Raw genomic sequence first — 22,431 nt, forward strand, 5'->3', positions numbered from 1 at the left:
TTGAGCTGTTGTTCAGCATCTTAGCTGTGGAGGGCAGTGTCACTGGCCCTCATATGTGGGATCCGAACCGGGGTCCTCTGGCGTCCCAAACCAGGTCTCAACCATTGCGCCACTCGGCTGGCCCTATTTTTTAACTATAAATTTGTACATCTTAATCCCTTCACCTTTTTCACCCGGCCTCCTAACCCTCCTCCCATTTGGTAGCCGTCAGTTTGTTCTCTGTATTTTGTTCTCTAGATTCCACACATAAATGAGATCATCTGGTATTTGTTTTTCTCTGTCTGTCTTATTTCACTCAGCATAATACTCCCTGGGTCCATTCATATTGTCACAAATTGTATGATTTCATTCTTTTTTATGGCCGAGTAATATTCCATTGTATATATGTACAGCATGGGTTGCTTCCATATCTCATATATTGTAAATAGACCTGCAGTGAACATAGGGGTGTGTATATCTCTAAGAATTAGTTTTTTGGATTCTTTCAGATAAATACCCAGAAATGGAATTGCTGGGTCATAAGGTAATTCTATTTTTTATTTTTTGAGGAACCTCCAAACCATTTTCCACAATGGCTGCACCAATCTGCAATCCCACCAACAGTGCACGAGGGTTCCCTTTTCTCCACATCCTTGCCAACACTTGATGTTTGTTGATTTATTGATGACAGCCATTCTGACAGGTGTGAGGTGGTATCTCATTGTGGTTTTAATGGGCATTTCTCTGATGATTAGCAATGTTGAGCATCTTTTCATATGTCTATTGGCCATCTGTATGTCCTCTTTGGAGAAATACATATTCATATCCTCTACCCAGTTTTTTTTTTTTTCCAGCCAGTTTGTGCTTTATTGATGCTGTGATGCTTAGGCCTTGACCGCGTACTTCCGCAGTGGGTACAGCCGTTCCTGCCGCTGCTGCTTCTTGGTCTTCAGGTTCTCTTCGTGCTTGTTGAGCCGGCGGCGCATGGCTCGTGTTTTCTTGGGCCGAAGATCCAGGGGCTTGTACTTCTTGCCCTTGTAGAATTTCCTGAGGTTCTCTTTCTGAGTCTGGTTAATGACGGTGAGCACACGGGCAATGGATTTGTGAACAACTCGGATCTTGGAGAGCTTGGAAGCCGCGCCACCAGTCACTTTGGCGACACGTAGCTGGGACAGCTCCACTTTCAGGTCGTCCAGCTGTTTCAGCAGCTCCTCCTTCTTCTTGCCGCAAAGGTCTCGAGCCTTAATTTTGGCCATGGCTGAACAAACCACCGGAGCCGCCTCCTGCTGAGAGAGCTCCTCTACCCAGTTTTTAATTTAACCAGCCCTTTTTAAAGAGAGAGAAACAGAGATGAGAGGAAAGGCCTTACTCAACAGTAATTAGGTCCCAGCCTCACTTTAAGAGCCTCTTGACTTAAGTCATACTGAACAATGAACTTATTCAAAAGAGACATCCAGGGTTTGGTGTGCTGTGGTGACCAAGCCTCCTGCTGTGGGGCTCCTTCTCAAGGCTGACACCCTTTTATTTTGCCCAGTCTTTTTGGGACCCCTTTCTTCCTTCCTCCAGACTTCTCCATGCTTCCATTTCCCCCTTCCTTCCCCTCGTCTCCTCGCCCCTTCCTTCTGCTTCCTTCCCATCTGTTCCAATTACCTACCTCTCGCTGCGAATAAATCTCCCCTAAACTTAGTTCAAAACAATCATTTCATTTTTATCACTGTTTTGTGGGTGAGGAATTTGGGAAGGAATCAGCTTGGTGGTTCTCTCTTGGGATCTTCACACCGTTGCATTCAGATGGCTGCTGGGGTATGGAAGGCCCTGCTGGGTGGCGAGCTTGTTCACAGAGCTGGAAACTGATGCTGGCTCGCAGGTAGAGCTTAGCCAGGGCTGTTGACAACAGCACCCACACAGGCCTCTCCAGCATGGCTGTCTCCGGGTAGCTGGACCTCTTATATGGCAGCTGCCCCCCCGTGCCCCCTAAACAAGCATCCTAAGAGGATCGAGTGGGAGTCACACTTTTTCTGGCCTAAACTTGGAAGTCACTCGGTGTCATTGGGCTTTACTGTAGTGGTCAAAGCAGTCACAGAGTTTTCCCAGATTCAAAGGGAGGGTCTGTAGACTCTACTTCTAGATGGTATGTGTATGAATGAATTTTGGGACTCTGACTTATTTATTTATTTATTTATTTATTTATTACAGTTTGATTTAATGAGCATTAACTTCCTTGCAGAAACCATAGGCTTTCTACTAATTATATAATATTCAAATAAGAAGAAAGATGCATCTGTACACATATAACCTTGTTCAACAAAGATTTTCTCTTTGTAGACCCAAACTCACAAATAGGCCCAAGCTGCCAGTACCTAGCGTTCACTTATTATGGGTACAGTTCCCATTTTACAGACAAAGCTCTTATTTATGGGAAGAGGTTCAGGATTTCAGAATGTCTTTAGTATATATTTCCTGATACTAGAGGAGCAGAATTCCCGGGTTGTCCATCAAATGACATCCACTTCCAGCTGCAGGGTACTCTTCTATTCCAGAGTTAAATACATATAAAACAGAGTTAGTAGGATATATTTAGGTTGTTCTCAATCATTTCTGTGTATCATAAGTTGCTGCTACCTGTCCTGGTGTAGGAATGGCTCTAAGCAATATCCCCATCAGCTCCTGTGCCAGCTCTCTGACGTGGTGACATTAAGGCAGAGAGCTAGAGGTTGTATGTAGAATGTACCTACCCTGGAAGAATGTGGGTGGTGGAGGAGAAACAGGGTTTGAGAGCTATGGCACCAGCAAAATCAGGCTGTGGAAAATTCTTTCAAACATCAGATATGTAACTTTATAAGTACAAAAATATCAATTCTTATAGAAGCCTGTTAGAGCAGGCATTCTTTACTTGCAAGACTATACTCCATAATTCAATATGTACAATTTTAAAGGCAGCTTGCATTTTTTATGTTTTTGATGGAATTGTACAAAAGAGAATTTATTTAAATTCCTGTGGGTTTTTTTGGTTTGTTTGTTTTTTAAGAAATTTCATTGGGGAACAGTGTGTTTTTCCAGGACCCATCAGCTCCAAGTCAAGTAGTTGTCTTCAGTCTAGTTGTGGAGGGTGCAGGTCCTTGGCCTATGTGGGAATTGAACCGGCAACCTTGGTGTTATGAGCCTGCACTCTAATCACCTGAGCTAACCGGCGGCCCCTAAATTCCTGTGTTTTTAAGGCACAAACCTGTAGTAGAACTATAAATATCGAGTATGGCTGGGCATTCAGGCATGTATTTTATGCATCCCAACTATAATCAAAATCAAAATCAAAATATAATCATTTTTTGTTGAACATCAGCCATGTTCAACAAAAGACCAAATTATCTTTCTATAGAAATTGAGTTTTACAGAATTGCTGTCATAAATGTAAAAAATTAATTGATAATGAATCTATATGGATTTTGTGCAATTTGTGGTATTTGTTAGCTTTTTAACATTTGGAATTGGTTGCAGTTTCTTTTCTCATTTGAAATAACATTCACTTTTACGTTAAATCTGCATTTATTTTAAAAAGGAACTCCCTAACTTTGTAAGCTTTAAACCATACAAAACCTAGACCTGCTCCAGTTCCATTCTTAAGTCTCTTCATAACAACGTTACCGGGGCAACAGTGTCACCAGAGTTTTCAGTTTGCAGGATTTTCATACTCCTCTTTTGGCGTCACTAGGAGACCCCGTGACTTCTTCTCTGAAAACTGCACACAGGGAGTAGATGTGAATTATTCAGCCTCAGAGATAGCAGATATCACAGAGCACTTTATTAGGAAAAAGTGGGGGCTTCCAAAGGATAAATGGGGGCCTGGAAAGTTGAAGAGACAAGGTCACACACTGTGAAAGGGTCCAAGGGTGAAGGGCGTTATGTTTGAAGAGTAGCTGAGCTGGAGGAAAGGGAGTAAGCAAATCCTGGAGTTCGGTGTTTGGAACAGCCAAGATCTTGGCAGCTGAGATTTGATACGTGAAAACAAATATGAAGCATCAGTCAGACACACGTGGAGAGAGCCCTGGATTATGAGCCAAATCCTGGGGGCTGTGCCAGCTCAGGTTATCTTACCCGAAAAGATGACGACTCTGCAAGATAGCAGGATAGAAAAGGGTGAGGTACGTGGGCCCTAAACCCCTTAGGAATAAAATCTTGCAGTTAATGGAAAAAGAGAGATGAGATCCTTTTTACATCTTTTCACAGGAAAGCAGAAGTGGAGTGGCTTTGGGGGCTCAGAGAGTGATCATGTGTTCTGGTTTTTCCAGTAGAGCCCCCCATTTATGCCTGTTGGCCCAGCATAATAATTAATCCCCTTTCACTCTCTAAAGTGTCTTGGTTTGGTCAATGAAGCCTGTGGTTGTCCTGCCTATACTCACCTAAGAAGGAAGAGGAGGAGAATTGGAGACGAGATTCGGTTAGAAGTAAAGGCCTGGAGTGACTTAGCTCATGATGGTGCCCGGCGCTGGGCTGAGTCACTGGGCCTTCCTCTCCAACCACTTCTGCTTCCTCTCTCTGCACCCTCGATTCATCTCATATTTGCCAATTTTGACTATTGCTCCCCTTCCCACCCTCTTTTCCCCAAAACGTCCTCTACTTGCCCCTCTGTGAGGTGCAATCTTCCCTCCTGATTGGACTGGTCGTGTCAGCCCCAAACCTGCCAAGTTCCTGGAATAGACCAGCCCACACCCAGACCTCCTGGTGTGGCCCAGGTGAGCATGGAAGACTGGGAGCCCTGGGACTTACAATTTTTGGAGCAGATGGTCTTGCAGATTGATTCAGATTGGAAGTTGTTATTGTTCCCTTGGCAACCGCCATAGATGAATCTGGAGCACATCTGAGTTGTCTTATTATACCACCAGCGTGAAATGGAGGCCATGCAGTGGCCAGCTACCTGTGGCAAACTGCATATGTCTGCAAGGAGACCACAGAGTAGATCAGTTTGGGTGCCTGCCTCCCTAGAGAACATTCCAGGCATGTGCAAAGGCATGGAGTAGTGTAAGAGTGTGATATTTTAGAGCAGCCCATGCCTGGAATGTCCAGTCCACTCTTGCTTACAAGGTGCATTTCTTTTCACTCTTCAAAATCCTTCCCAGACATCAAACTCTTCTATAATATCTTTCCTGGCTCTGTTCTTCACTCCTTGCTTGTCTTTCTTTCTTTTTTAAATTGGGGAACAGTGTGTTTTTCAAGGACCCATCAGCTCTAAGTCAAGTAGTTATTTCGTTCTAGTTGTGGAGGACACATCTCAGTGGCCCATGTGGGGATTGAACCGGCAACCTCGGTGTTATGAGCCTGTGCTCTAACCAACTGAGCTAACTGGCTGCCCCAACCTTGCTTTTCTTTATTGCTTCTCAATCTTGCACACACAGTTACCACTTCTGTGTAATTATTTGTTCATATATCCTGACCCCTCCAAGAGAATGTGAGATTTGTGTCTTAGGTCATCTTGATACACCAGTCCCTAGCAGATAATTTGGCACTGAGTGGATAGGATGCTTCAGGAATGTTCACAGTAAAAAATCAAATGTATCCTGAACATCAAGAAGCATTTATTGAGCAACTGTTTTGTGCATAGTGCTATGAGGTGCAAACAGAGTTCCTTAGAACTTTACAGTTTAAGATCTTTCAGATCTTAAATCGTGGATTCCTTTCCCAAGAAAACCTTTCCTGAGCTTCCTGGCTACACTGAGCAAGTGGAGCCCATCCTGTGTGTCAGGGCCACCAGTAAATATGTGTGGAATGAATGAATGAATGGATGAATACTCCTTGATGACCTTCTTTAGGGTCCAGTGATATAGACAGAGAGGAAAAAGTGTAGGAGGTCAAAGGTTAGGGAAGGCATCTTGGGTTTTTATAGACAGAGATGCCTGGGGGGAAAAAGTCCAGGAAATAAAAATCGTATACCTGTCACTTATTGCTATCCTATCACCTGACACCATGTTGCCATCTGATGGGACTTCACTGGCTACTTGGCATCTCAAAGGATCACAGAAGAGGAGCCAAGAGACCATATGGTCTAATGCTCATATCTTCCTTATAGATGGAGAAACTAAGGCCCGTAATGGAAAAACTATTGTATCACATACCTAACTAGGAGCAGAAATGAACTAAAACCCATGAGCCCCACACCCACCCCAGTCCAGCACTGATAGGATTTGTATCAAGCAGAAGATGCACCCAGACTCTTGGTCAGACACCAGCCATCAGGGAACCAAGGAAAGAGTCCAATGATGCCAGTGCAGGTGGGCAGCAATTGGATAGTTCAGGGGATTTGTGAATTACCTTCATTGAGGTCTAAACATTTCTTTCCACAGTTAAACTTGCAACACTTCATCTTCCGCGGGCAAGGTAAGCTCTTCCTACACTGGTCCCTTTCTTCGAATTCACATTTTACTTTGTTACTGGGACATATCCCTGAGGGAGGGGAATAAGGAATCTTGAAGGAGCCAGAGCCCTCCATTCCCAGGCCCATGGCACCACTGCAGAGTTAAGGAAGGTTTTTTTCACTTCATTGTCCCCAGAAAGTAGTGACCTTCAGGCAGCTCATGATTTGCACACCTCTTTCCCCCATTCCCAACCCCAACACCACCCACCATCAAATCTCCAAATCCAGCCTTAACCCCTACCCTCCCCGCCCACAGTTTCCAGGAGAAGGACACTTCTCCCTAGGACCGTCTGATCACCCTGCCTTCCTGGATTTGGACGCTCCCTGGTTGAGGGCAGGGGTGCCGTAGCTCGTGGTGATTGAGATTTCCATTTCTGGAGTCAGATGGCTGGGCTTTCGAATTCTGTGCAGTCCTTGGTATGGCCGGCACCATCTCTGATCCTTGATTCCTGCATTTGCCCATAGGTTTGTTTGGGGGATTAATGTGACAATGCCTGTAAAGCCCTTGTTAAGCTGCCTGGGGCGTAATAATAATAACTAATCATGATGAAACACTTACTGTGGTCTTGTCCTTTTCTCCTTAATCCTCATTACAACTCTACAGGTAAGCCCGATTAATATTCACATTTTATAAAAAGAGGAACCTGGAGCCCAGGGAGGTTGTGTGAACTTGCCCAAGGTCACGTGGCTACTAAGGAATAGAGCCAGGATATGAACCTGAAATGGATGGCTCCACTGCTGTCTGAGTGCTCTGGATATTTTAGCTGCTAATTATGGGGGTCTTCCTAGCTCGGCATTGCAAGTCACTTCCAGAGACCATTCTTTACCCCAAAGGCATGGGTCCCCTGTGGGTGTGGGTGTGGGTGTGGGTATGGGAAGGCTTCTGGGGGATGCAACAGAAAGATATGGGAGCTAATGAGGGTGTCACTGGGGGAGTGGCCTTTCTTATGGGAAAGGCCCTTAAGCTTCCCAGTTCCCTTAGTCTGTAATGAGCTCCAGGTCCCGGCACTTCAAGGAAGTGAAATTTCCTCTCATAATGATGGTGGGGAGTCAGTTGCCACAGACAGGTTCCTGCATTCACAGAGGGCATCTTACCAGGAGGAAGGGGGCTGGAAGGATGACTCCAAATATCTCCCCCTCTCCCACCCAGGATGCCAGGCTGAGGTGGAAGAAAGCATTCCTCGTCTGCAGAATTCTTTGTTCCTTCCACCCAGCCAAGTTCCATTTCTCCACTGGGAGGACTGAGTCCTCAATTGTAGGGAGCCGGAGATTTGTAGTAAGGGTTAAGCCTGAAAGCTGGCAGGCTGACAGGCTCTCAGGCCCCGGTGAGCAGCATGGGAAGGTTGGCTGCTGAGGAGAAAACAGCCAATGGCCTTGAAAGCTACAGAGTGGAATGCCATCCTATTAACGAACAGTTTCTGCTTGTTATGTTTTGCTTTAACCCTGGGAAAGTTGCTTCCACACACCCTATGGAAAGTCCTGGGGGAGTTGTTCCCTGGGAGGAGGGGACTATTCCCTCAAGTTCCCAAAACCCCCCTACCTAAGGAAAGTTACTTTTGCTATAAAAGCTGTGTATAAACAATAAACAGGGCCACTCTCTGCTATCAGCATTGGGTGGACCTCCCGTTCCCAGCTTTCGTCTCTAGTCTCTTTCTTTTCCACTCTCCCACCCAATCCTCTCAGGTACCCTCTCGGTAGACTCCTGGCTGAGGAGTCAGGAATGCTCGTTTGGTGCGCGGGTCGCATCACTCAATACTTACTTATCATGAACCCCTCAACCAGCCCAGGTTTCTGGACACTCTCCAGGAGGATGAAAGGTACCAGTATTGGCAGAAGTCCCGAGGGCCCCATAATAGGAGGAGCCGGCCTGGCTAGCAACACCAAAACTAAGAACTACTGATCAGCAGCAGCTGCTTCTGAGCTTTTGGCTGCCCTGGCACAGCCTAACTCTCCAGGAGTCACACATCACTAGAGATAAGCCACCCTCCCTCCTCCGGGGAACGCCAAGTCCCTGAGGCCATCAGTGGACTAGCTGGCACTCACAGCATCAACCCTGCAAGAAGGGGTTCTTGATAAGCAGCACCTAATCCTCAGCCAGCTGAGGCCTTCTGGCTCTCTGGTCAACCAGGGAGAGGGGCTTATCTGGGACTTCTAGACTCTCATCTAGACAAACATCAGGGAAGATGTTTGATGACTGCGTATTCCATTTTTCAGGGGGAGATTGGAGGTCAAGAGTATCCTAGTTATGTCTTTCTTTGTAATCTTACTCTTCTCCTGACACGTCTATTTTCCTGTCTGCTTATTTTTCTCACACTGTTTATTTTTTCCCTCTCTGGCCTCTTTCTTTTACTCCATGCCTGTCTTTTTCTCTTTTTCTGTGAGTCTCCCTCTATCTGGGTCTCTTTCTCCCTGCTCTTCCATTTCCCTTCTGTCCTTTTCCTCTTTTCTCTCTTCAGGCCACCCCTCTTCTTTGACTATCATCAAAGAGGAAAGGTATTGCCATGTGTAGCATGTAGGAGAGGAGACAAGCTGATTCCAGATTTGAACCGAATTTTCAGACAGTGTATGTCAAGATCATGGTGCTTTGCAAGCAGGAGAGATTGTTAGAGCTAATGGAGAGCTTCTCTCGTCTGGTGCAATTTGGAATAGGTGATACAGGAGAGAAATAATAAATGTCAGTTATGACCTCAGAACTGGCTGCATCAATGGGCGGGGCCTTAAGATTGTTCCATTGAACTTTCCAATTTAAGGCTTGAAGCATCAGCAAGACGTACTCTCAGCTCACCTGCAGTTGCAGGAGACAGTTCTAGTGCTCGTTTCTTTTTTCCTAATCCATGTTTTAAAATTGAGGTGGAATTCACATCATATAAAATTAACCATTTTTAAATGACTAGTTCAGTGGCTTTTTAGTAGCTTCACAATGGTGGGTAACCACCATCTTTATTTTATTAGTTCTCAAACATTTTCATCACTCCCAAAGAAAACCCCACACCCATTAGCAGTCACTCTCTGTTTTCCCCTAGCTTACACCAGTTTCTGGCAACCACTAATCTACTTTCTACCTCTATGCATTTACCTATCCTGGATATTTTATGTCAATGGAATCGTAGTGTGCATGACCTTTGGGGCCTGGCTTCCCTCACTCAGCGTGATGTTTTAGAGGTTCATCCACAGTGTAGCATGTATTAGCACTTCAGTCCTTTTCATGGCTGAATAATATTCAGTGCACACTGATACCTTTTCACTTCAAGCATCAGAGTCTCTACTTGTATGCTGTGGGTTCTGTCTGGCTCCTGGGAGCTTGTTCAGCTTGCCTGCAGAACAGCCTGAAAGAACGTGGGATTTCATACTTCAGGGCATCCAGTAGGGGATGGAGACCAGTGGATATACCACTCAGCTGCCCCATAACTGGATATGGATGAAGGAAATGTGGAGGCATGTTTCACACACTTCCTTAGAAGGTCCCCGATGGGATTAAGCTCCCACGTCCCACAGTGGTGACCAGCTCATACCGACTCCTTTCTTTCCTGTATCACTGACCCCACGCCCCCGCCTTCATCTCCCAAATAAACTACTTTCACCTATGCCCTGTCTCAGGCTAGGTTACTGCGGGACCCAAACTAAGGCAATGCCCATGGCCCTTGTCTTAAAAGGGTTTACAATTGTTTGAAGAGACAGAGGAGCATAACAACTTTCAAGGTTCTGATTTATTTCACTCCTTTTAACGGTGTCTCCGGAAGCCTCCGCGAGCTTTTCACTCTCCACAAACCATAATGTGCCAACAGATGTGAATTAGTCAGCCTCCGAGGCACAGGACCAAACAGAGTACTTTATTGGGAAAAATTGGGAGCTACACAGGTATAAACAAAGGTTCTAGAAGTTGGACATAAAGGAAGGAGGCATAGAAATGGGTTCAAAACAGAAGGCTATTATGTAAGAAAAGAGGCTGAGATGGAAGAAGGGGGAGGCAGATCCCCGGGTTCAGTTGGGGGAAGGGCTGAGGCCTTGGCATGATGGGGCTGGAATAGAGGAAGCCAACCTGGAACGTCAGTCAGGCACGCGGACAAAGTGCCTTGGATCGTGAGCCAAAACCCTGGCAGTCATTCTGGTGTATCCTTCCGCGTTCAGGATTAGAGGACGCCTGTTGTGAATGTAAGACAGGACCAGCTGAGCATCTCGGGCTCCACTTATCTTTGGAACTAGTCTTGAAGTTGTTTGTACATCTTTCCACAGGACATTAAAAGAAAGTGGGTTTCATTTGGGAAGCTGTAAGTCTCCTTAAAGGAATAATGGGATGTGGATAGGAGAGGATTACTAACAAAGAGTTGTAAAGAGGACATCGGTGGTCTGGAAATTAATGGCCTGGGGTGGTTGGTCAACATGTCCAGTGCTAGGCTGGATGTCCTGTGGCCTCTCTGAAGTTGGTCTGTGAGATCTCACCAAGTCTGCACCGTCTCTCCATTCCTCATACTTGCCAGCTTTGATACACAACCCCACCCCTTCCCAATCTCAGTGCCCAGAAAGCCACCGTCTAACCCTCTGTGAGATGTATTCTTACCTCCTGATTGGAGCTGGTTCTGTCAGCATGTGGCCATCCTTGCATGGACTAGCCAACACTCAGATCTCCCCGCATGGCCCTGGCAAGGATAGGAGACAGGGGCCCTTGGGACTCACGTTTTTGGGGGCACATGTTCTCGCATATGGCTTTGGTCTGGAAGTTGTTATTGTTTCCTCGGCAGCCACCGTAGATGAAACTGGAGCAGGTATTGTTTTTGTTATCATACCACCAACGGCGAAAAAAAGCCATGCAGGGACCGGAGTCTTTTGGCATATTGCATACGTCTGCAGGGAGACCCCAGAGTGGAGAGCTTAGAATGCCCATCCCCCCAAAACTGTAGCTGTTCTTGTCCCTTCAGCAACCACCCTAGATGAAACTGAGCAGGCTCCTCACACTTTACCACACACACCTTGGGGTCCCAGCTGCATTGATGTATTGAGCACATTTGCAGGGAGGCTCCAAAGCGCAGCTGTTTGGGTGTTGACATCCCGGGAGAACATTGGTCTCCCCCTTCCCTTCTGGTCCCTGGCTTCATTTCATTGCCTCCCCTGAGAATGAGGAGACTCTGGTTTCAAGGCTCTGCTCCTAATTCAGTGTGTGCCTATCAACCTCCCGAACAAACGTTACCTGCTTTGTGCTTGACTTCCTTTTCTGTAAAATGGGCATGCAAAATCCCACCCTGCGTGTTGCACAGGGCTGCCTTGATGGGCAAGTGAGACCACCCTCCCGGCCCTCTAAGTTGTGAGCTCTATGATTGTATCTGCACATGCAGCTTCTAGCACAGTGCCTGGCAGAGAGTAGCTGCTCGATAAATAGGTCCTGAATGGACAAAAGACATGGAAGTGCCTTGAAAATGACCAATGATAAGTCATTTACTCTGCCCTCCAAACCATACCAAGAAGAAAATATGGGATGATGAGTAAAGGGCAGGGGTAATTTTTCAGATGGCCAAGCACCTTTTTTTCCTGCAGCTAGCTTCAATCCTGTTATAGGTTGAACTGCATCACACCCCCCTGTCCATTCATATAGTAAAGTCCAACCTTTAAGCACCTCAGAATGTGACCCTATTTGGGAATGTAATTAGTTCAGATGAGTCATACTAGAGTAAGATGCATCCTTAATCCAACATGACTGATGTCCTTATAAAAAAGAGACATTTTGGACGCAGCCACACACACACACAGGAGAACACCCTGTAAAGATTAGGACAGCGGTCTACAAGCCAAGATTGCCAGCAGACCACCAGGAGTTAGGGGAGAGGCATAGAACAGTCTCCCTCACAACCTGAGAAAGGACCAACCCTGCCAACATTTGATCTTGAACTTCTAGCCTGAAGAACTGGGAGACAATACATTTTCTGCTGTTTACGGCGCCCAGTTGGTGGTCCTTTGTTACAGCAGCCCTAGCAAACTGACACAAGCCTGACCTAAAAAGTGAGTTTCATGGAGTAATTCCCTGCAGCCAGTTAAGTCCTGTTGTTGATTTTTACTTCCTCGTAGCTTACCTGTCTGCCACTCCCTTTTAAATTTTTATTAATTTTTTTTTATTTTTCAATTACGGTTGACACTATTATTTTATATTAGTTTCAGGTGTATAGCATAGTGGTTAGACATTTATATAATTTATGCAGTGATCCCCTGATTAGTCTAGTACCCACCTGGCACTATACATAGCTGTTGCAACATTATTGACTGTATTCTCTATGTGTTACTTTGCATCCCTGTGACTATTTAGTAACTACCAATTTGTACTTCTTAATCCCTTCACCTTTTTCACCCAGGTTTCCCCCACCTGGCAAGCATCAGTTTGTTCTCTGTATCTTGAGTCTGTTTATGTTTTGTTTGTTTATTTTGTTCTCTAGATTCCACATATAAGTGAGATCATATGGTATTTGTCTTTCTCTGTCTGACTTATTTCACTCAGCATAATACCCTCTAGGTCCATCCATGTTGTCGTGAGTGGTAAGATTTTACTCTTTTTTTAAAATAGCCAAGTAATATTCTATTGTATACATGTATCACACCTGCCACTCATTCATTTAAGTCTCAGTGTCTCATGCCTGGCTGTTGAGACAGCTTTGAATTGACCTTCCTGCCTGCGTCCCTGGCCCCTCCGACCCATCCTTCATGCTGTCTGCCAGAGAGAACAACCTGATGGAGCTGAAACAAAGCAGATCACATCATTCCACAGCTAAGACCTTGACTTCATGACAAAGTCGACTCATTTGTTCTTCATGATCCGGCTCCTGTTGTGGCTCTGTCCTCCTCCTCCTCATAGTACCCTTCTGAGCTACATGCTTTGCTCCCGCAACCTTCAGCACACCATGCTGCCCCACACCTCCACACCTCTCACTCCATACTCCCTCTGCCCACCCTGCTCTTGGTCATTAGTGACGTTCCAATTCTCCCTTCAAAACTTTTCTCATACATCAACTCCTCTGTGGTGTTTCTGACTCCATTCTGCATCCCATGCCCCAACATGTGTCTGAATTGACCCTGAATTTTCCTATGGTGCTTCTGAATCTCGTGGGCATGTTTGTCATTTGTTTACATCTTTGGTCTCACCCATGACGTTGTGAATTTCTAATGAGCAGGTTTGTGTCTGATTTCATCTTGGAACCCCATTCCTAGCAGGCAGTCTGGCACAGTATAGGATTTGGCAGAATATTGAGGGTAAAACAGTGAATGAATGAAGAATCTTTGACTTGAACTGAATAAGCCATTCATTGAGCACCTACTATGTGCTAATGCTTTTAAGAGACAAAGAAAAGGCATGGCTTCTGCTATTTATAAGCTCCCAGTTGTGAATGACAAATAATTTAAGCTAGCGTGTCACCTGGCTATTATATGCCAGGCACTGCCCTAAGCCCTTCATGTGTAGCAGCTGATTGGATCCTCCAAATAACCTTTAATGTTGGTCCTTTTATTATCTGAGGAGACTGAGGCACAATGAGGGGAAAGTTGGTCATTTGCCCGAGACAAATAGACTGGTGCAAGCTGGAGCTAAGATTTGAACTCAGGAAGTCTGAATTCAGAACCCCTCACCTGCAGGCAAATGAACAACTTCCCATCCTCCTTCCTTCTCACTCTGCCCCATTGTCAAGTCCTAGTTACTTTCCTCCTAAATACCTTTCAAATGCACCCCACTCTTCTCCATCCCCTCAGCTACCTCTCTAGTCCAAGCTAGTGTTTTCTTTCATCCCGAAGTCCTTTAAGACATTCCTTTCCTCCTCTGTAGGCATAGTAAAAACCTGGTCACGTCAATGGATTTCCATTGCTCTGAGGATGACAGTGAGACTCTAGCCCACCAGACCATACATACCTACTATCTTTCCCCCTTGTACCACGCTCATACTCCCAGACCCCGCTATTGAGTACACGCTAGTCTCTGTGCCTGGAAAGTCCTTCCACCCACTTTTGATCTAGATTTACTACCCGCTCTTCTGAACTCAACTCCAGGTTTGCTTTCTCAGGGAAGTTATCCTCCACCTCCCTGGCCGCACTGGTCCAATCCCATTGTGGGTCTCAGAGACACTTGATCCATATTTGTTAAACGAATGAACACAGACTCTTTGATAGCCTCTCTGGAGCCCAGGGAGATGGGCATGGAGAGAAGATTGCAGCAGCAAAGGAGAAACCCTCCGGTCTAGAGTGGTCAAGGGGAGTTTCCTGGTGCTAAGTTGGATTCGTATAGGCAGAGAGGTGGTCACTCTGGAGCATAAACCTAGGCAATACAAATTACTTCATCGTCACTCGCAGCGACCACGTTGGTATATGGAGGGCCAACAATGGCCACCTGGGGACTCAGGAAATCATAAGAGTGGAAAGTAGCCACGAGACTATTCGGTTCAGTCCCACCCTGCACCCATCTTTCGTCTAGGGAAATGAAAGCCCAGACAGGACGAAGAGAATTCCTAATGTCAGACATCATATTAGGGGCAGTGATGAATACAGATTCCAGGTCTCCCAAGTCTCTTGCTCAGGGACCAGCCCTTGGCAAACCAGGGACAATGCCAACCCAGGTGGGCAGAAGGTGAGGGCATGGGTAGAAGGGTTGATTATTCCAAGGCTCTGAAGATTACCTTGCGTGAGGTCTAAACATTTTTTTCCACAGCTGAAGACGCAGCACTTCCTGTTGTTCAGGCAATGTCTGTCCTTCGTACATTCATTCCTTTCTCTGAATTCACATTTCTCTCGGATTCTGGGGCATCTCTCTAGGGGAGAGATAGTCTTACCAACCATGAGTCTTAGAGAGCACGATGCCCACTCTTCCCCAGGCCGAAGGCAATTCTAGGCAGTCAGGGAAGTTTGCTTTCACTTTGCTCATCCCGAAGAGTCCTCCTCAGGGTGCTCTCTTATGTATTTCCCAGCGCTGCCTACACTACCCTCCCTCCCAACCACCCCTCACTCTCTACCTTCTTTACCTAATCGCTAGTCCCACCCCCTAGCCTCATCCCCTCTAAAGCAGGATTCCTCAACCTTGGCACTAGTGACATTTGGGCTGGGTAATTATTTGATGGGAGGGGGAGAGCTGTCCTGTGCATTGTAGGTCATTTAGCAGCATTCCTGGCCTCTCCCCACTAGATGTCAGTAGCATTCTCCAGTTGTAACAACCAAAAATGTCTCCAGACATTGCAAATGTCCCCTGGAAGGCAAAATCACCCTATTGAAAGCCACTGGTCTAAATGATCTGGTCAATTTGGCCTTGTTGACGAGTCAGTGTTTGGGAGTTCCTCTAGGGAGCGCTCCCGTACAATTATTAATATCACTCACCCTGGCTACAGACAGTTGGGTTTTTAAATTCTAACTCTTAGTTTACCAGTTGCCTTCTCTGAACCTTGGTTTCCTCATTTGTAAAATCATGTTAGCCTTACAGAGTTGTAAGGAAGAAATGAGACAAAGTATGTGAAGCTATTATCAGAGTAACATTAACATTTGTTAAGTATTTGCCATAAGCCAAGCACTCTTCTAAACATTTAAAATGGGTGATCTCATTTAACCCCCATAAGGTAAGTTCTATTAATATCCCCATTTTGCAGATGAGGACGTGGAAGCATATGGAATTTAAGTAACTTGCCCAAGGTTTCATGGCTGCTAAGTGGTGGGGCCAGAATTGGGACCCACCAAGTCTGACTCCAGATCCCTCTCTTTAAATCCCTACTTTCTGAATGTTTGGTAAACGATAGCAATTATCATTATTGCTCTCTAGACATGGAGTATTACTGTCTTAATTAAGTTCAAAGGAACATCTGGATACTGTCCTTTACCCCAAAGTCAAGGAAGCCCTGGGGATGGCAGGGATACTTTATAGAATTTGAAAGAATCAGGAGGTGATAGGGATGATGTCCAGAGAAAGGGGGCTATTTTTGTTGTGGGGAGAGGGGAAGGTCCCTTGCTTTCCAGATTCCTATAGCCCCTCCCACAAATGCTATATCCTATGACTCTTCCCTTCCCCTCACCCCCACCCTCAAGAAAGACCCTCTACTTCAAAGGGGCTGAAAGTAGGGATTGCTCAGGTCTGCATTCTTGCATTCATGGATGGGATTGTCCATGGGAAGGGAAATGGGAAGAAATATTCCAGACATCTCCCTTTTTTCCCAACCCAGGACCAGGGCTAAGATGGTGAAAAGCAGCTCAAGTCTGAGGAATAATTGTTCCCTGATCCTTGCTCCCAACCACCTTCCCTGTCTCCAGGGCCGGGGGCTGAGGCCTTAGTACTTACTGGGAAAGAGCCAATTATTCAGACTTGATCCTTGGACATTCACTAGAAGGATGGATAGCACCAGGATGCTCAAAAGTCCAGGAGACACCATTCTGAAGAAAAGCCGGCCTGTCTGGTGGGTCCAGAATATAAAGATGTCTGGCTGCCTTTGTCCAGTCTGTTCCCTCAGGAGTCAGTATCTTGAATATGAGATCTGGAATCAAGCCAGCCACCCCCTTCCCTGCTGGGAACACCAAGTTCCTGAGATCATCAACGTGACTAGCTGGCATCTACAGCCCACAGCCCTGGGGAAGGGTCTCTTTTTGGATGGTTCCTGATCCTTAGCCCCTTGGGCTGGCCTGGGCCCTCTGGTCAACCAGGGGGAGTGGGCAAAGCTTGTCTCACTTTCTAGAATACCTTAGGAGTGAATGGGGTCTTCCTGATAACTTTGAGAGTTGTGAAATAACCTCATTTTCCAATTTATCTGCACACTAACTGGCACACCCTCGTTTTTTGGTCTCTGACAATGTGTCCTTTTGATCTCTTGGTATCTCGTTGTTTCTCTGTACCTCTCGGTGTCTATGTGTCTGACTTTTTCTTTTTCTGTGAGTGTCACATGGTCTCTGTGTCTCTCCCTCTCCCACACTTTCCTCCCATCTTTCTCCCTTTTCATTTTGGGTCACCCATATTCTTTGACAGTGGCCAAAGAGTAAAGATGTTACCACAGAGCAGGGTGTGGAGGAGGAAGCAGGGTGATAGCAGTTTGCAGGGTGTTTGTCAAGGTTGTGCTGCTCTGAGAGTAGGAGAGAACGTCAGATCTTACAGGGAGCTTCTACCATCTGCTACAAACCCCCTGTTGTCTGAGGAGGAACTGTGAAATGAAGAGACCTGCCTGAGAGACCACAATGCAATAAAGGTCAATAACTCAGCAGAGTTGCTGGATTCTAACTAGAATAGTGGAGGGGCTATTGGAAAGAGAGTGCTGGACCACTTGGCAGCTTTCTACAGCCACGGAATCCATAACACGAGCCAGCCCACCAGTTCTTTGCAGAGGGACAGATACTCTTCATCTTTTTTTTTTTTTTAGCTGAGTCATCCTGCCACCTGTTGGCAGCTCAGCAGCAACTCAGCTCGGGCATCGAACCGCTGTTGCTCAGAGCTCGCACTCTTGAGCGAGCTCTTAACCAACTGAGCCACTCGGCTGGCCCTGAGAAACTCTTCAGAGTAAATGTCATCTGTAGGGTTCCTGTTTCCTTCCCTAAGTAGGTATCACACTTTGGGACCAAACTTGGTTCTCCAGTTGTCCTGCCTGATATACAGAAGCCTGACAAAGCCAGCCTTATCATCAGTGAGTGACTATATGGTCACAAAATTTAGGATCACAGACAGAGCCCCTCGGCCTATTGATTGTGATGTTCTCGGCTAGGACTGCCTGAGGCACTTAATGCATGGTTGTATGTACTTTTTTTTTAAGTGCAAATAACTATTTTATTAGTTCAGGAACTTCCACCAAATCCATATACCCAAACTTTTTTTTTTTTTTAACCTTCTGTATCTACTCTTGTAGTGAGCCCTACAGACATTCCGCCTACTACCACTGAAGCAAGACCCGGTTGGGACCCCCATAGTAGGGGCTTTGCAACATCCCCAGCCTCACCTTTCCTTGACCTATAACTTAACAATAAATCATCCCCCTGTGGTTTGAGCTCAGAATATCCCCTGTCCCAGTTCCCTGTTTTAGAAAGTTAACCTGAAATTTATGATTAATACTCTTAATCTTATTGAGTATAATCTCTAAGTCTAGCATTCTTTCCAGGCTACTCCCATCATTGTTCCTGGGTTGCTGACACAACCAGAGAGCCAGTTGCCAGAGAGAAGACTCCATGCAGACCACCTGAACCATCACGTAGCCTCGGGAGAAATGCCCAGATTTTCCCTAAAATACCTTAAGCTGGTCTGAGAATGTTAAGGCAGTTTTTGAAGGTGTTAACCCACTGCCTTCTCAGACCACTGGTGCTCTGACAGTAAACCCTTATTCTAAATAGCCCAACTCCTGTGTCAGTCTATTGGCGAGTGGCTGAGCAGAGCAGGCAACACAAGCCCTGGACTCAGCTGCCCTCCAGTTTTACCACCAGGGTCAGTATTGTGGTTGGTCCAGCCCTGTGGTTCTTATTATGACTGCAGGACTCACCTCTACAAAACCATCAGGGAACTTTGAAGAACAAGATTTATTACTCACAGATCCTGGAGGTTACATGGCAGGCTGGAGGGCTACACAGCAAGGTTGAGGGCAGAGAGAGGGGGAGAGAGTGCAGACCTGCGGCTCTGCCTTTATTAAGGTCCAAGTGTGGAGCGTCTAGGGTTTCACACGTTCACTCTTTATTAGAGAATTTAAAGCATGAAACAGGGTCAATCAAGTGATCAGTTATCTAAGTTACTCAGGGCTTTCTAAAAGGGAAACTTAATGGGTGGGAGCAACCTGGTTCCTTATCTAGCTGTTTTGCTAATAGCTACATCATACTTCTGGCAGTATGTTTATTCAGGACGGATGCCCTTGAAATAAATGCCTTGGTAATCAAAAGCTTAAAGCAGCGGTTCTCAACCTTTCACAGGGGTCGCCTAAGACCATCGGAAAACACATATTTTCGATGGTCTTAGGAACCGAGACACCGCTCCTCTAGTCTCCAGGCCTACATGCAGATACGCCCACATACAAGTACCCGGCGACCCCTATGAAAGGGTCGTTTGACCCCCAAAGGGGTCGCGACCCACAGGTTGAGAACCGCTGGCTTAAAGTCAGGTGCTTAAACTACAGAATCCGATCTCACGAACTTCATGACATCCAGCAAAGAGATTGAAGGACAGAATTTCTAATGAACAACCAAGATGTCTTAAGTAGCACTGCCCCTCTTATTCTGCCACCCTCATTCTCCCAAACTCAGCCCAGGAGGGAGTGAAAAGCAAAAGATCTATGTGGAAGGACTCCCTCAAGCCCCATTTCCTCATCTTGTAGCTAGGGATCATAAGGCCCAGAAACGTGCAGATAACTCAGTGTAACCCAGCAAGTGAGTGTCAGTGATAAAGTCAAGAGAAAGCTGAGTGTCTAAGTTCTTGCCACAGGTTACTAGGGAATCTCCTGATATGTGTGTGGATATAATACTTTACTATGGAGTTGAGAGTGGAGAGGGCTAGTGGGTCTAAAGAGAATCAAGGTGATGTCTTTAGTGAGGACAGAGGCTAAAGACCACAGAGTCTTTAAATGTCCAAATGGTTCCCACGGCCCCCAAATAAGGTGAATTTTTCTCACATTCTCTTGAAAGTAAATGAAAACTCAGAATTTCTTGTTGTTCTATCCCAGGGGTTGGCATACTGCGGCTCGCGAGCCACATGCAGCTCTTTGGGTACGTTCCCTTTCAAAAGTTTGCCGACCCCGGGAAGAGCCAATCTTGTCCCTCACAACAATTTAAAAATTATTCGAGAGCCATAAATATATTTTTACATAATCACCATTAAAAATTTTATAAATGAAACTATAATAGTTTTATTTTCATTTTCAATTTTACTTCTGAGTCTGCAGCTCGCGAGCCAGTTTGCTGACCCCTGGCGGCTCTTCCGTCTTAAAAGTTTGTCAACTCCTGTTCTATCTCATTCTGTCTTGCTTAATTTCCAGCCCTACCTAAGGATCTCACTTTCCAAGCAGGGGAGATAAAATTTATGTCTTTGGAGCCTAGAATGAATGACGTTTTTAGCACCTTCCCTTACCTAATTTCTTGGAGAAGGCTGGGAAAGGATACACCTGGGTCTTTGTCTTTGCTGAAACCAGAGGGCAATCGAGTCTGGGGCTCATACTATCTGCTGCCATTCAGCCAATAGACTGACACAGGAGTTGGGCTTTAGCATAAGTGTTTATTGTCAGAGCACCGGTGATCTGAGAAGCCAGCAGGTTAACACCTTCAAAAACTGCCTTTACAATCTCAGACTGGCTTAGGGTATTTAAAGGAAAATCTAGGCGTTACTCCAGAGGCTATGTGATGGTTGGGGGTCTGCAGGGAGCCTTCCCTCTGGCAACATAGTTCTCCAGTGGTGTCTGCAACCCAGGGACAATGATGAGATTAGCCTGGAAGGAATGCTAGACCACAGGGACTGTGATCAATAAGCCTAAAGGTATTAATCATACATTTCAGGGAAATTTTCTAAAACAGGGAACTGGGACAGGGGACATTTCAAGGTCAAGCCACAGGGGGATGATCTATTGTTAAGCTATAGATCAAGGAAAGGTGGGGGCAGAGACCCTGCAAGGTCTCTACTGGTAGTGGGGGGGGGCAACTACTGGGCGCTGCTTCATGTCTTCTCTTATCTCCTCTCATTGATGGTCATGGTGGCCTACCTCTGCCTCAGCCACACTTCTGTTCTAGGACCAATCCTGGGTTCAGAATGAGGGACTCCAAAGAACACTAAGGTAGATGTTCTTTACCTGGAAATTCCTGCTTATTCGTTAGACCAAGACCTGTCCTGTGCTGTGACTTCCTGTCACTGGCTTTCTGGGTTGTTCCCTGTGCATCTAACTGTATTACTGAGTTTCATGTTTGTTTCCACAAATAAACTCTGCGCTTCTGTTGAACAGATCTATACCTAGAACCTAGTGCTCAGAACATGAATAGGCCCAGAACAAACATCAGTACATTCTGCTGGATGCGCAAGGTGGGTGGGGGATTGGTAGGTGGATATGTGGATGAATGAATGGCTCATATTGTGATGAATGGGGAGAGAGTTGGATTAATAAGAAGAAGGATGGGTGAGGGTAGCATGGATATTTGGGTGCATGAGTCCATGGATAGGATGGGTAGACAAATGGCTGCATGAAGAAGTGGATTGGGTTGAACATAGGATGGTTAGGTTAGTGATGGGATGAATGGGTCCATTGATGGAAGCTATTTGAATGGAAGGTAGCAGAGTGGATTGGTAGGTAGATGGATGGGACATGGGTATAGAAATAATGGAGAAGTAAGTATGTGGATGGGTATTAGAGAATGTGTGCATGTGAAAGATGGATAGGTAGATGGGAGAAATGCTGGATTTAAAATGGGCAACTGAATAGGTAAAAGAAAGATGAGAAAAATATAAATGGAGGGATATATGGGCGAAAGGATGGGTGGGAAGATAGATAAGTTGAAAGGCATGTCTATTAGAGGGCTAGATGAGTGCATGGATAGGTGAGTAAATGGACTGAATGGTCGGTGCATAGGTGGGGGAATGAAAACATGAATGTATGAATGAAAACAATAACCAAAGTTAAATATATGTAAAGGATTATATAGATAATAATTTATACTACTCTGAAACAATATATTTGAAAATAGAGAAAAAACTGATCCATTTTAGCAAAATATAAAAGACCAAAACTTACAGAAGGGGAGGTAGAGAGCCTTTACAGTCTATAAGATGAAGTACAAAATAGATTAGTAAAAATATACCATTATAGAAGGAACCTTACCTAGATGCTTTTGGAGTTTTGTCTAACCTTCAAGGATCAGAGAACCAATATATTATTTAAAATACTACAGATCATAAAAAATAGATAAATTTCCCAACTAGTTTTCCTTGCTATTTTTTTAAAGTAGTATGATGCAAATAGTAAAACAAACAAAAGTCATAGACCTATTTTTCTTTTGACTATAGATGTGAAAATTCTAAATAAACTATTTGCTAAAAGAACCATCAGTGTATTAATACAAATATATCCTCAATACAATTAAGGTAATTCTAGGAATGCAAGGCTGGTTCAACA

At 45.4% G+C, this 22,431-nt stretch overlaps 1 protein-coding gene and 1 pseudogene across 1 annotated transcript; both read right to left on the reverse strand.

Moving 5' to 3' along the window:
• Positions 1-838: 838 nt before the first annotated feature.
• On the reverse strand, positions 839-1,242 carry LOC109379915 (60S ribosomal protein L35 pseudogene; annotated as a pseudogene).
• Positions 1,243-3,777: 2,535 nt separating this feature from the next.
• LOC109379914 (eppin) lies at positions 3,778-16,755 on the reverse strand. Its single transcript, XM_019636922.1, has 6 exons — positions 16,665-16,755; positions 15,025-15,156; positions 11,060-11,227; positions 6,283-6,414; positions 4,744-4,911; positions 3,778-4,088 (listed from the first exon to the last, which is right to left on the reverse strand). Coding segments are annotated over exons 1-6 (693 nt in total). The 3' UTR covers positions 3,778-4,086.
• Positions 16,756-22,431: the final 5,676 nt, after the last annotated feature.

Source organism: Hipposideros armiger, unplaced genomic scaffold (genome assembly GCF_001890085.2).
Source record: "Hipposideros armiger isolate ML-2016 unplaced genomic scaffold, ASM189008v1 scaffold_31, whole genome shotgun sequence".
Taxonomy (NCBI): Eukaryota; Metazoa; Chordata; class Mammalia; order Chiroptera; family Hipposideridae; genus Hipposideros; species Hipposideros armiger.

Bases quoted from the DNA above. Each gene is read 5' to 3' on its own strand.
- LOC109379914 (XM_019636922.1), bottom strand. From the start codon at position 16,755: ATGGTGTCTCCTGGACTTTTGAGCATCCTGGTGCTATCCATCCTTCTA. The intron at 15,157-16,664 runs GTAAGTACTAAG...TCTCTCCCCTAG, and splicing joins GAATAATTGGCTCTTTCCCA to AGAGATGCCCCAGAATCCGA. The intron at 11,228-15,024 runs GTAATCTTCAGA...GTCTCCCTGCAG, and splicing joins ATGTTTAGACCTCACGCAAG to ACGTATGCAATATGCCAAAA.